This window comes from Gallinula chloropus, assembly GCF_964237585.1.
Source record: "Gallinula chloropus genome assembly, chromosome: 4".
Lineage (NCBI taxonomy): Eukaryota > Metazoa > Chordata > Aves > Gruiformes > Rallidae > Gallinula > Gallinula chloropus.
This window is the reverse complement of record NC_140088.1, coordinates 14178986-14191938: the sequence shown is the minus strand read 5'-3', so window position 1 is coordinate 14191938 and position 12953 is coordinate 14178986. Positions and strand designations below refer to the sequence as shown.

Genomic DNA, 12953 nt, shown 5'->3' with positions numbered 1-12953 from the left:
ATGGCCCGAGTGGCCAGAGGATGGCTGCTGTGCCGTTACTGAACCAGGTCGCCACACTGTGAACGGCGACAGAGGAGTTAAGGTTTCCTCCTGTAAAATTATGTTAGGTCTTTGTTAGCTCAGAGCTCACAAGGCTAAAGCACAAAATGCACCACATTTTTTGTTTGTTTTTTGTTTTACAAATATAGTTCCTCATTTCCTTAGTACTGTCAGAAATGTAAGGGTTTTGTTACATTGAGAGGAATATTACCTTCAAAATAATGTGATTTTAAATTTTTGTTTGGTGAGGGAAAATACAACATGGTTAATTCCAAGTAGATATTTTCTGCTTCAGCAATAAAAATATTGTTTGCACTGACTTGTTTATGAGTGTGATTTTATATACTTGAGTTAACCACCAAATATTTTTGCATATAAACAAAACAATATTATTTTTATTACAAACAATATTCCATAAGAAACATATTCTTATGAAATGAGCAAATGCAAAACAAATCGTTTCCTTGATAGTTAGCTCTCTATGCAGAGGTTCCCATGTGTAATTGCAACAAAACTGTTTTGTGCTTAAGATCTTCTCTCTGCAGTTTCAAAAAGGTTCCTCCATAACAAGTGTTACTGTTTCTTAGCTTTTAGAATCTTTGAAGGTTTTGATCTTTTTTTTTTTCCTTCTCTTTTTTCTTCTGATAAGCCTTTAAGTGGCATATTGCTATATGTAATTACTTTTAGCCAGTATACCAATTAGCCATGTCCTTGCATGGATGCATTTTTGGTTGAAAATAAGAAATGGAAGGTAGAACTAGATGGCAGTTGTCACAAAAGGGAGAAAAAGCTGTGCTGTGTTCTGTGATGTTCAGTATTTTCCTTCACTAAAAGACCTGAGAATGAGATAAGTGGATGGAAACATATTTGATGATAGAAAGGATAGCAAGTATGAGTGTAGCAGAAAAAGAAAAAATAAAAGCAAAAAAGAGCAGAATTTAAAAGGAGAAAACTGGGCAATAAAATAGCAATGAAATTTTCTTTAAATAAAGTTACCTTAAGTAAAATAAAGCAGGAAAATACAGTCTTCATTTATAAATAGAACAGTGAAATGTTAACAGAGATAATGTCTAGCAGATAGATGAAAATCAGAAAATAGTTGCGTTCATATGGGACCTCTGAAAGTCACCTGGTCTAACCCCGTGTTCAAGCAGAGCTACCTAGAACCATTTGTCCATGACTCTGTCTAGATGGTTTTGGATATCTCTAAGAGGGTGACTTTGCTGATCAACTCATAAAAGTCTCAGCTCAGTTATAAGTATCAACTTAAATTGATTGGCAGTCAAAAAGATCAAATCAAAAGCCAGGATTTAATAAGAAAGGAATGGTTACAGCAAAGTACATACAGCCGTTATGGTAATCCATAGCTCAATCACACCTTTTCATCCAATACAAGAAGATGCCATGAAATTAAGCCTATTCACAGTGCAGGAGCTAAGCCCAAACCAAAGGTGTTTCTTCACAGAACCCTGACACTCCCTGACAAGAACATGGCAGATGCTAAAAACTCACTTTTGCTCAAGCAGGGAATACATCAACATCTGTCAGAAAGATACAATGGGGACATTATTCTGGTTTCAGCTAGGATAGAGTTAATTTTCTTTCTAGTAGCTGGCGTAGTGTTGTGTTTGTGATTTAGGATGAGAGCAATGTTGATAACACACTGATGTTTTTAGTTGTTGCCAAGCACTCAAGGACTTTCCAGCTTTTCATGCTGCCCTGCTAACATGAAGGCATAGAGCACCCAGGAAGCTGAGAGGGGACACAGCCAGAAGAGGTGACTGCCTCAAACTAGAGACTTCTCAAGCAGCCAGTCTTAGCCACTTGTATGTATTTCCCCACATCTAAGTACAGCAGTACACTATCAGGACTTCTAGCTGAACTCCTGCAAAGAGGAAAGCCAGAAACACTTGCAAAATTCTTAATGCCATGACTGCAGTGGATATAATTCAACAGACACTTAACCTTATCACAAAAAAAGCGAAACCATCTTGGCTGTTACCATTCAAGTCCTAATTTTCCATGTGCTTGAGCACAGTTTCCAGAAGGGAAACTCAGAGGTGAAGCTGACCGGCCTGGAGTTCCCTGGGTCATCCATTTTTCCCCTCTTTTAAAAATGGGGGTTATGTTTCTCATTTTCCAGTCAGTGGGAACTTCACTGGACTGCCACAACTTCTCAAATATGATGGAGAGTGGCTTAGCCACTTCATCTATGAGTTCCCACAGAACCCACAGATGCATATTGAGAGTTCTCATGGACTTGTGTACATTCAAGTTCCTTAGATGCTCTTGAGCCTGATCTTCCTCTAGAGTGAAGTGATAATCACACCCTGAGTATTTCTGACCAGACTCTCAAGTCCAGACACTTTTAGTGTTGGCAACAGGTGCAGGTCATGCACACCACCAACCCTCTTCATCCATATAAAAAACTGGGGTACCTCAAGTACTCAATTCCTTTTGCACTCTGCATTCCAAATTTCTGGGGGCTAGGCAAAGTGCACACATGAACTACATATCTCTCAGGCTCCAGCTACAGTCAAGTATATAATAAAACATAATATAAATATAATTTTTCATTGCCCTTGGAATTACTTAATCTGTATACATATTTGTCCTATGCATCACTCTAATGAGAAACCGAAGCCTGAATTATCTGAAATTTCTAGAATCATAGAACTTTTAAGGTTGGAAAAGACCTGTGAGTTCATCAAGTCCAAACATCAACCCAAGATGGCCATGTCTACTAAATAATGTTCCAAAGTGCCTCATCTAGACATTGTTTTAACACCTCCAGGAATGGTGACTCCACCACCTCTCTCGGCAGTCTGCTCCTATGCCTGACCTCTCTTTCAGTGAAGAAATATTTTCCTAATATCTAATTTAAACCTCCCCTGGCCTAACTTGAGGCCATTTCCTCTTTTCCTTTCACCTGGGAGAAAAAAAAGAGAACCTTTCATTTGGCAGAAGAGATCAACACCTACCTCACTACAATCTCCTTTGAGGTAGCTGTAGAGAGCTATAAGCCTCCACCAGACTAAACAATCCCAGTTTCCTCAGACGCTCCTTGTAAGAATTGTGCTCCAGGCTCTTTATCAGCTTTGTTGCCCTTCTCTGGGCACACACCAGCAGCTCAATGTCCTCTTTGTACTGAGAGACCCAAAACTGAACACAGCACTCAACTTGTAGCCTCACCAGAACAGAGTACAGGGGGACAATCGCTTTCCTACTCCTGCTGGCCACACTATTCCCAATGCAAGACAGAATGCTGTTGTCCTTCTTGGCCACCTGGGAACACTGTGGAATCATTTGTCCAACCTGCATTTTTTGCAGCCCACAGCTTGAGTATATGACATATGTAAACTTCTCTCTGTTCCAAGTACCAAACACCATGTGCCCTGTGGCCTTAAGACTGAGTGCTTCCTGATTCTTGACAACAGAATCCACATGAAGCCTGAAGAAATTATACTTCCCAGATATAATGTAGTTCCTGCTGCCATTAAAGAGGAAACAGATGCTAACAGATGAGTCACTGGAGAATAAAACCCATTTTCATGTAGCACATGAGATTATTATAAATTATAATGTATTTACAACCTAATATTAAGATCAACAGACCAAAATACACTTCCAGGACAAGATAAACCCTCTCCAGCACTTTACACAACAGGCAGATCATGTAAGAAGTGTCCTGAGTCATAAATTACCCTTGCTCTTTAATATCACACAACTCTTGATGAAATGATTAAGTTTGAAATCAAATTAACTGTTCTGGGATTACTGTACAAAGATCTATTGCTGAATTGAGCAAAGTGGAAACAAAAGATGAGCTCTTACTTTCATTGTTAGTTCTAGTCACTTGGACAGCTATCCACATGATATTTAGAGGGTGTTATAGTAATGTAGAACTGGTAAATTCAAATCTTGATTTAAAAAGGCAATGAGAAACCTCAGTAAAGATTCATGTGCTGAAGAAAGACCTGGAGGAATTTGGTTTTTTGCCTTATTCCTCACCATCCATAATCACTACTACTAGGATTGAAATGTCAAAAATATGTGACAGCAAAGACAAAATTTCTGAGATTCACACTACACATCAACGTCCCTGGGGGTAATACATGCAATGAAAACCAGGTGAATTGCTCAAAGAGGCTCAGCAAAATGCTCATGTAGATGGCAACGGAATTGCAAGCTCAGAACCCAGCTTACCTATGTAGACCACAAACGGTCCTCCTGTATTAGGGATTAGGGTGTGACAATATACGTGTACAGAAATACTGCTATGAATAAAAAGTCTGTGATTTGAAGGTTTTCAGGGGTTTTATGTGCCTGCATGTACATTTGTATGTATATGTACTCTAAGAAAAAATTAGGAAGGAATATGAAAGTCTTGTTTTTCTACTAGTCCTTCCCTGCCAGTAACAGAACCAGCTACAATAAATAATTTATTAGAGGAAGTAGATCCAAAAGAACAACATACCTTCAAAATGCAATATGAAATATTGCAGAGATGATATAATAATGGCAAATTGCTACTCAATGGAAGGCCGAAATTGAGATAACTTCAGGATGTAGGACTTTCCTGTCGTCCAAGTACAAACAAGCTCTTTTGCTCTCAAGTAGCAAAGAGGTTGGACTAAGCTCTGTAACAAACATTACAGGGAGGTATCTGTAACATTTTTTATTTTGGTGCCTCCTTTTTAATTAAAGTAGTGTATCTCTTAGACACCAGTAATACATGCAATTAGACTGTATTCAGCTTTCCATTGCTAAAATGGCTGTGTGCAGTTATCAATTACTTGCATGTATATTATTTCTTAAATTGCTTAACTGACTAAATAATATCCTTCAAAGCATTATAAAAAATGACCAGCTGCTATATGTGACATCCCTCTGGGGTTATTAACATGCTTGATTTCTCTGAAAATCCAGTATTTCAGAGAATCAAACCTGATTTACATAAAGCATAGTATTTATTATAAACTGTGGCAGCATTTACAAGTAAAAATTGATAGAATGCAGTAAAAGAAAATTTTAAAATTTCCTCTGTATGAAGATATATAATAAAACATATTACACCCTGCACATGCTCAATTATTTGCTGGATAATACTACTGACTATAATGGTAGCGATATGAAGAAAACTTACTGGAACAAATTCTTAGTCTTGTTTTCTGCTTGCTTTATGCTAATAAACACGGTAACGTAATAAGAAGACAGATATGAAATATGGCAAGCATATGGCATTTGCATATAAATAACAAAAATGCCATTTTAATTTACATTTCTATAGAAAAGAAACTTTCCATCTTTTTGTATTACAAACCCCATTATATTTTCTCTATCATTCCTCTGTGTGTAGAATAACCTTAAGCTAACTTTATGTTTCATACAAGAACTAACTTTAATTCAAAAGTAAAATCTGTTGATTGACATCTGTCAAACTTTGCACAGCTTTCTCTTACTGCAATGTACAAAAGTGATGTATATGTTATCAACAGATGCATACATCATATTAGTCAAGTCCAACCAACCTCCCCAGTGCCTTGCAACATGTACTGTCAGGCTTTTTTAAGTAGAAAGCTCATCAACCTGTCTGCTCAGCATCAACCAAGAGAAGGCTCAGGGGCAATCTCATCACTGTATACAAATACCCAAAGGGAGGATGTACAGTAGAGGCAGGCTCTTTTCAGAGTCCAATGACAGGACAAGAGGCAGTGGATACACATTGAAACACAGGATAGCCCGATCTGAAGAAAAGGAAACACTTTTACTGTGAGGGCAATTGAGCACTGGCACACATTGACAAAGGAGGTTGTGGAGTCTCCATCTTTGGGGACATTCTAAAGCCTTCTGGACATGATCCTGGGCGATTTGTTTCAGGGGGCCCTGCTTGAGCAGAGGGTTGGACCACATGACTTTGAGAGGTCCCTTCCAGCCTCAACTGCTCTGTAGTTCTGTGAGTCACTGCCACAGGCATTACAGATTTAAACACAGAGGAATGAAGACTTCCTCATCCACACCACTGAACTAAATAATACAATAATTTATTTAAAGTTATTTCAACAGTTACTGTCAGTTCTTTGTTGTGCCAGGAACAAGGATTTTTTTCAGTGATGTAATATATTCTTCCACATATATTATTCTTATGCCTGTGGATTAAATTTTATCTCATCCTATTAGTTTTGAAACATATACACAGATTTTTCAAGTGTTTAGACCTAAATATTTATATTTTTGAGAAATCTTAATAGCTTAATATTACTCAGTAAACACACAGGGATAACCAGTCCTCCTCCTCTACAACATTCTGCTGCAGAAAGAAAGTTTAAAATAATTTCTTCTAAATTGGGTCTGCTATTCTCATGTATATTTAAGCAACATGAAAGCTAACTGTAAAGAGCAATAAGATTTATAAACAATAGAGAAAAGTTTTCAATATTTTTCTCTTGCATCTGATTTTAAAGAATGTTAAACAGCTATAGAAGCAAAGAGTAGAACAAAAAATAGCAATATTAAATTCTGGAAAATTCTGTTAACTCAAGCATTTATGAATACAGAATTTGTACTTGTGAAAATAAAGACATTCTTTCTGTTTAATTAGTCAAATAATGTGAATATTTCTTTAAATTCAGAAAGGATATGGTCAGAAAGGCTATGGTATGGATATATACATGCAGGTTGTGTGATAAATCTGGAGATAAATCTGAAAAAGTTATTATTTTTTAATGAATGTATATATTTTTATAAAGAAAAACAAGAACTGTAAAATCATTTTGTCACATTTATCTTGTTATGGAGATATATACAGCTTCTTATACAGCAAAGAAAAAAGAAGTTTTTGCTTTTAAAAAACCCAACATATAGACGAATGTTTCTCAAGTTTGGAATGTTTGAGTCTTGATTATTGTGCCATAATTAACATTTCTTTATAAACAATATGCAAATTTTCAACCCCCAAATTAATGATCTGGATTCAAAAATCTTTCACTCATTTTAACTTCTTGCTTAAGAATGCAACTAAGATATTCAATATGTAGGATAATCGTTCTAAGAGGCAGAAGTAACTTAAACAGGTAGACTCCTTCAGTCCACTATAAAGTTTGGTTAGAAAAATACACTCTTGTTGATTGCAAACACCTTTAACACTTGCATCATGGAAATATTTATGTAGAAAAAAAAAAAACTTACTAGGAGATTTCTCCTCTTCCTCCTTAGGTTCAATTTTTTCTGCTTTTGGTGGACCTTTGATTTTATACATTAATGAACGGAGTTTGCCAGTCAATGAAGAATCTTCATCTTCCTCTTCTTCTTCTTCTAGTGGAATACCTTAGTAGATATTAAAATAGTTAGAAACAAAACTTAGCCATTGTAGATTAGCTTCTTCAATGTTTAAACAATACCAAAACATCTACAGGGTTTTTATTTCTTTAACCATCAACTTTCTACAGGAAAATAAATGTAGTAATACCAGTCTCTCTAACACATTAGCTAGAGTAGTAAGCCTCAAATTGTTTATTTCTGTACACATACTTCTTATATCCAGATTTATAGTATTTTTTTCAATATTGTGACCAAAAAGGTGGGATTTTTTTAAGATTCTACTATGGCAATTAATTTTGACTTGGAGTCATATTTGATCAAGTATGTGATTTTTTTTTTCATATTGCAGAATATGGACTAAAGAAAGAAATTCATGGCTGTATCTCATAATATAGTAACATTTTTTCAGTTGAGATGTTTGCCAGTCAAAAATAAACATATTAACTGAGTTTAAAACTGCAAGAAGGCAGATGTTCAGAGATTATACTGGTGATAAATGCTTTTTCATGAAAATGCATACAATAGGCTGTCATTTAACAAGGAAGTTTAATAGAGTTCAGTACACTACATTACTTTGCAACCATGCAAAGCATTTTCAAGTATTTCACACCTCTTAGTCATGATCAGATACCACGTGTCATGCGAAGCACAGAACGTCTAAGCAGGTTCCTTTCAGAGCTAATTGTGCTGACCTGAAATGTAAGCTTTAGCTGTTTTGCTGCTGGTCAGACTGAAATTGAGAAAAGGAAAAGATTTCCAGACAGAATACTAAGGAGATACAAGTTGGAGCAAAGGGAACAGAATAAATTGCATAGGCTAAAGCTGGTATTAAAAAAAAAAGAAAATTATGAAAGTACAAGATTTGAAATGTGTATCGGGTTGGAGAAACTTTGCTTCTGGCAGCAAAAAGGAGGAGTTAAATTTATGGCTAGGAAGAAAAAAATGTGGAAGCAGTGGGAGACAATGAGAGAACTATAAATTGAAGTTGGATATTACATATGGTATTTGAGGTATTAGAAAAGCAAAATTGCAGAGGCAAAATTAAAAGCTATGAATGAAGGAAGGCTACAGTCACTGTCTGGAAAGAAATAAGAATGGGACATGTAGCCAATAAGGAGAGGAAAGAGAAAGCAGACAAGGATGTTAAAGAAAGCAAGAAACTATCTGGCAATGAAAAAAGAGGTACGCTCTGGAAGCAAGAGACACTGGAAGGGGAATTGTTGAAAAGCTGAAATATACAATCAAGAAGAAATACACTGGGATGATGAGTTAAGATGATATTGGACTGGAGGAGGTGAGATCTGTGACTGCTTTAGACAGGGTCTCATTCAGTGTTCCATATGATACATTATTCATTCCGTATCCTCTTAAGAACTGCAATTGATTCAGAAGCTGACCATCTCATGTTGCTACTGGCTAAGCACTTATTTCAAGTAGCAGAGGTGTGAGCACTGGAACAGATGGTTCCATCCCTGACAAGTGTCAATTTGATATTATACATTAAGATCTGTTGTAATTTTGTTTGTTTATAACCAAGAAATCACATACAAAAATTATGACAGAGAACTATTATTTTGCTGGCACAATTAGCCACTCACAGTTAGGACATGCTAAGATTAAGACTGCCTGAGTAACTTTAATTCAGATTATTTGCATATATTCATTATGAAGCAGCCTTTAATTACTTGATTGCATACATATTTTTCCACTTAGGCCGCAAAGTATACTTAGAATTAAAAAGCTGATTAAATATTCCAATCACAACTCCTATTCATTTTCTCTGCAGCTGTGACTGCTTAGTCCTGATTCTCAGGACTAAGACAGGGCACAGATAGTGAAAACTTATTCACAGCAACCACCTATGATAAATCTGTACAAAGTAATAAATATGTTTTTGTTTTGAATCCACAGGATCACTAAACTACTTTAATCATGAGACTGTGCTTTCTTTATCATTCAACATACACATTTTTAAGAGAGCCAATGGGATCCTGGGGTGTAGCAGGAGGAGTGTGGCCAGCAGGTCAAAGGAGGTGATCCTTCCCCTCTACTCTGCCCTGGTCAGGCCCCACCTGGAGTATTGTGTCCAGTTCTGGGCTCCCTGGTATAAAAAGGACAGGGATCTCCTGGAGAGAGTCCAAAGAAGGGCCACGAAGATCATTAAGGGCCTGGAGCATCTCCCCTATGAGGAGAGGATGAATAAGCTGGGGCTGTTCAGTCTTGAGAAGAGAAGACTAAGGGGGAATCTAATTAATGTCTATAAGTATCTTAAGCATGGAATGCAGGGGGAATTAGCCAGCCCCTTTTCAGTGGTCTGTGGAGGCAGGACAATGGGCAATGGCTGCAAGTTGGAGCACAGGAAGTTCCGCACCAACATGCGGAAGAACTTTTTCACAGTGAGGGTGACAGAGCCCTGGGACAGGCTGCCCAGGGAGGTGGTGGAGTCTCCTTCTCTGGAGATATTCAGGACTCATCTGGACGCCTATCTGGGTGATATGAGCTAGGGAGCCTGCTCTGGCAGGGGTGTTGGACCTGATGATCTCTCAAGGTCCCTTCCAGCCCCTACAACTCTGTGATTCTGTGATTTATTATGTAGTAGACAATGATAAAAGTACACCCACTTCCATAGGGTTTCACCTCATGAAAAGACAATGATCTGAAGCTATGCTAACCCGATACCAGCAGCAAAAAATCAGGGGGGGAGAGGTTCTTCTATAATCTCCACCCCGGAGTCTCAGAGAACTCTCTGAAGCCAAACATGTATTATCTTTGAAAACCAGAGGTCATATCAAGTGCTAAATGGCTGAGCAATGGAGATGACGGTATCACAAAAATGGGGCAAGTATTGCTGGGTTGGAGGAATTTGCTGGTCTGTGTTTTCTGGGGCAAGTGGGAATAACTATGAGGGTATTAAATACTCTCTTCAACACTTGGAAGAAAAATGATGGAATGAAAGAAACAGTTTTCTGGTAAGCACTTAGAAGCAAGGATGAATAGCAATCAACACAGAATTGTCAAAGCCAACTTATGTTAAGCAACCTGTATTTCCACCTATAATGTAGCAAACCTAACAAAGACAAATCTTAATTTTAAGACCTTAATACAGTTTTATACGATATGCTCATAAATAAGCTAATCAAATTCAACTTAGATACCCACTGACCAACTGATCTTTGGTTGCGGGTAAGACTGAGATAGTTAAAAAATGGTAATTGATTATTAGAAAAATCACAGCTTGATGGTTACTGGAGATCCTAATAGGGTATGCAGAAATAGCAGCACAAAGTGATAGCAGAAGCCTTAAAAATGCAAGCACAGAATGGTATGGAAGACACCATAACTATAAACAGAAATCACAAACTGGTTTTAAGTATACCAATGAAGAAAGAACTAGAGGGCTGTATTAGTAAAAATTTAAATGTGAACTCAAGCAAACAGAAGGAGGAGAAGGAAGAAACTAGTAACCTTACTGGGCTCTTCCCAGGGAAGAATTTAGGATACTGTCAATTTATTGTAACGACCCTGTGCCTTTATTGAACAAGAGTCAATCGTGCCATCAATCATAGGATCAAGAAATGTACTGGAAGAGTAATTCCCAATATCTCTATCAAATAGGTTGATACGAAAAAGCTAGTGTATATCAGATTTAACTATGCAAGTATTGGAAATGAACAGTAATATCTGGATGACTCAGACTATAAATGTTAGTATCATTGTAAATGGACTAATAATTTCATTATTGTCTTGATTAGATTAAGATTAGATTGACTAGATTATCATCTCAATAGACTAATGAAAGATTTTTGGCATTGCATATAAAATGTGATTCCTTAATCCAAATAAATTGCACAGGGTATCTGATATAGCTCATCCTTGAGGATACCCTAAGAAAATTCAAATTCAATGAGTGGGGCAACTCAAGCTGTAATCGGCAGTGCAACACAGTGTTTTACAATGTTTGACTCTCAGAGTTATATATATACCAGGGAAATAAACTAAAGCAGCAGCACCCTTAACCTAGGGGGGGTTATTGAATTTTCTACTGCTCAACTTCACAACAGTAATGTTTTCTCAATAGCCTTTATCTGCTTGTACATACTCATATGCTTTATATAAACCTTTTTTGAAAACGACCTGTGAGTCCTGCTGGACATTAGATTAGCCATGAGCCATCAATGTGACCTTGTGGCCAAGAAAGCCAATAGCATCCAGAATTGTATCAAGAAGAGCGTTGCCAGCAGGTCAAGGGAGGTTATTCTCCTCTCTGCTCTGCCCTGGTGAGGCTTCATCTGGAATCTAGTGTGCAGTTCTGGGCTCCCCAGTTCAAGAAGGACAGGGGGCTACTGGAAAGCGTCCAAAAAAGGGCTATGGAGATGATTAGGGGATTAGAGCATCTCTCTTTCAAAGAGAGGCTCGAGGACTCGGGACTTTTTAGCCCAGAGAAGCTTGATCAGTGCTTATAAATATTAGAGAGGTGGGTGTCAGGAGGATGGAGCAGTCTTTTTTCAGTGGTGCCCAGTGGCAGGACAAGAAGCAATGGATGTAAACTTGAATACAGGGAGTTCCACCTAAACATGAGCAGGAACTTCTTTACTGTGAGAGTGGCAGAGCACTGGAACAGACTGCCCAGAGACGTTGTGGAGTCTCCATCTCTGGAGATATTCAAAACCTGCCTGGACACTGTCCTTTGTGTTGCCTGCTTTAGGTGATCCTGCTCTGGCAGGGGAGGGTTGGACTAGAAGATCTCCAGAGGTCCCTTCCAACCCCTGTGATTCTGTGATTTTAAAGTAATTCAACTTTCTCGCTAGGATAATTTTTATTTTTTCTAATTAAGTCTAAAATTGATATATAAAGAGAACACTACCAGACAACATTTAACAGATATATAACAATGAATCTTAAAACCATGCACAGGTTTCCCATGTTTTTGAAATATGCACCAAAGTCTGTCAGTAAAATCACCATGTAGACAGTAATACATCTCATACCTCAAAATAGTATTTTTTTTTAGCTGATCTGTTATTCATGTAAAGTGTCAAAAAGACAAAGAAAAAATATAACAAAACCTTGCCACTCACCACAGTGAATTAGAAGATCGTCATGAAATTCATACAACTCATCCCGAATCTCCTCTGGACAGGGACAATCCTCTCCCAGTTGAAAATTCAGCAACATATTAATCTTTAGGGGAATTAAAGTTAAAACACTGAGATAGTCTAGGACTTATTCTAACATATAGCCAGACTTTATATGTTTATACTCAAATTAACATAAAAAAGAGATTTCTAATATAGGGTAAAGGAAATACTAAAATGATGGTACTTTGTTAGTATGAAGTATGATTAACATCAAAATACAGCTACATTTCATAATAAAGCTATTTCCTGAATGTAGAAAATATGATTTCCAACATACAGATGTCAGCACAACAAACTTTTAACAACTAAAATTATCAAACTATTATCATCTTGCAGAACTGGATGAATCGCAGCTTTCCTATACTGTTGAGAAATGCTAAGTCAAATTTGGTTTAGAGCTTGAATTCTGGACTACAGATTCATTCCATTTTGATATTCAGTCTTTTGTAGCATCTT

At 37.2% G+C, this 12953-nt stretch overlaps 1 protein-coding gene across 1 annotated transcript in view; it reads right to left on the bottom strand.

Annotated features, from left to right (window-relative positions):
- The window catches only part of RYR3 (ryanodine receptor 3), a gene marked incomplete at its 5' end in the record, with an annotated part of 219645 nt that overhangs the window by 94725 nt on the left and 111967 nt on the right, over positions 1–12953 (bottom strand). Inside the window, 2 exons of the mRNA XM_084263759.1 lie at positions 7228–7365; positions 12438–12540. Of these exons, the coding sequence (XP_084119885.1) occupies positions 7228–7365; positions 12438–12540 (241 nt within the window). The remainder of the gene's footprint in view (positions 1–7227; positions 7366–12437; positions 12541–12953) is intronic.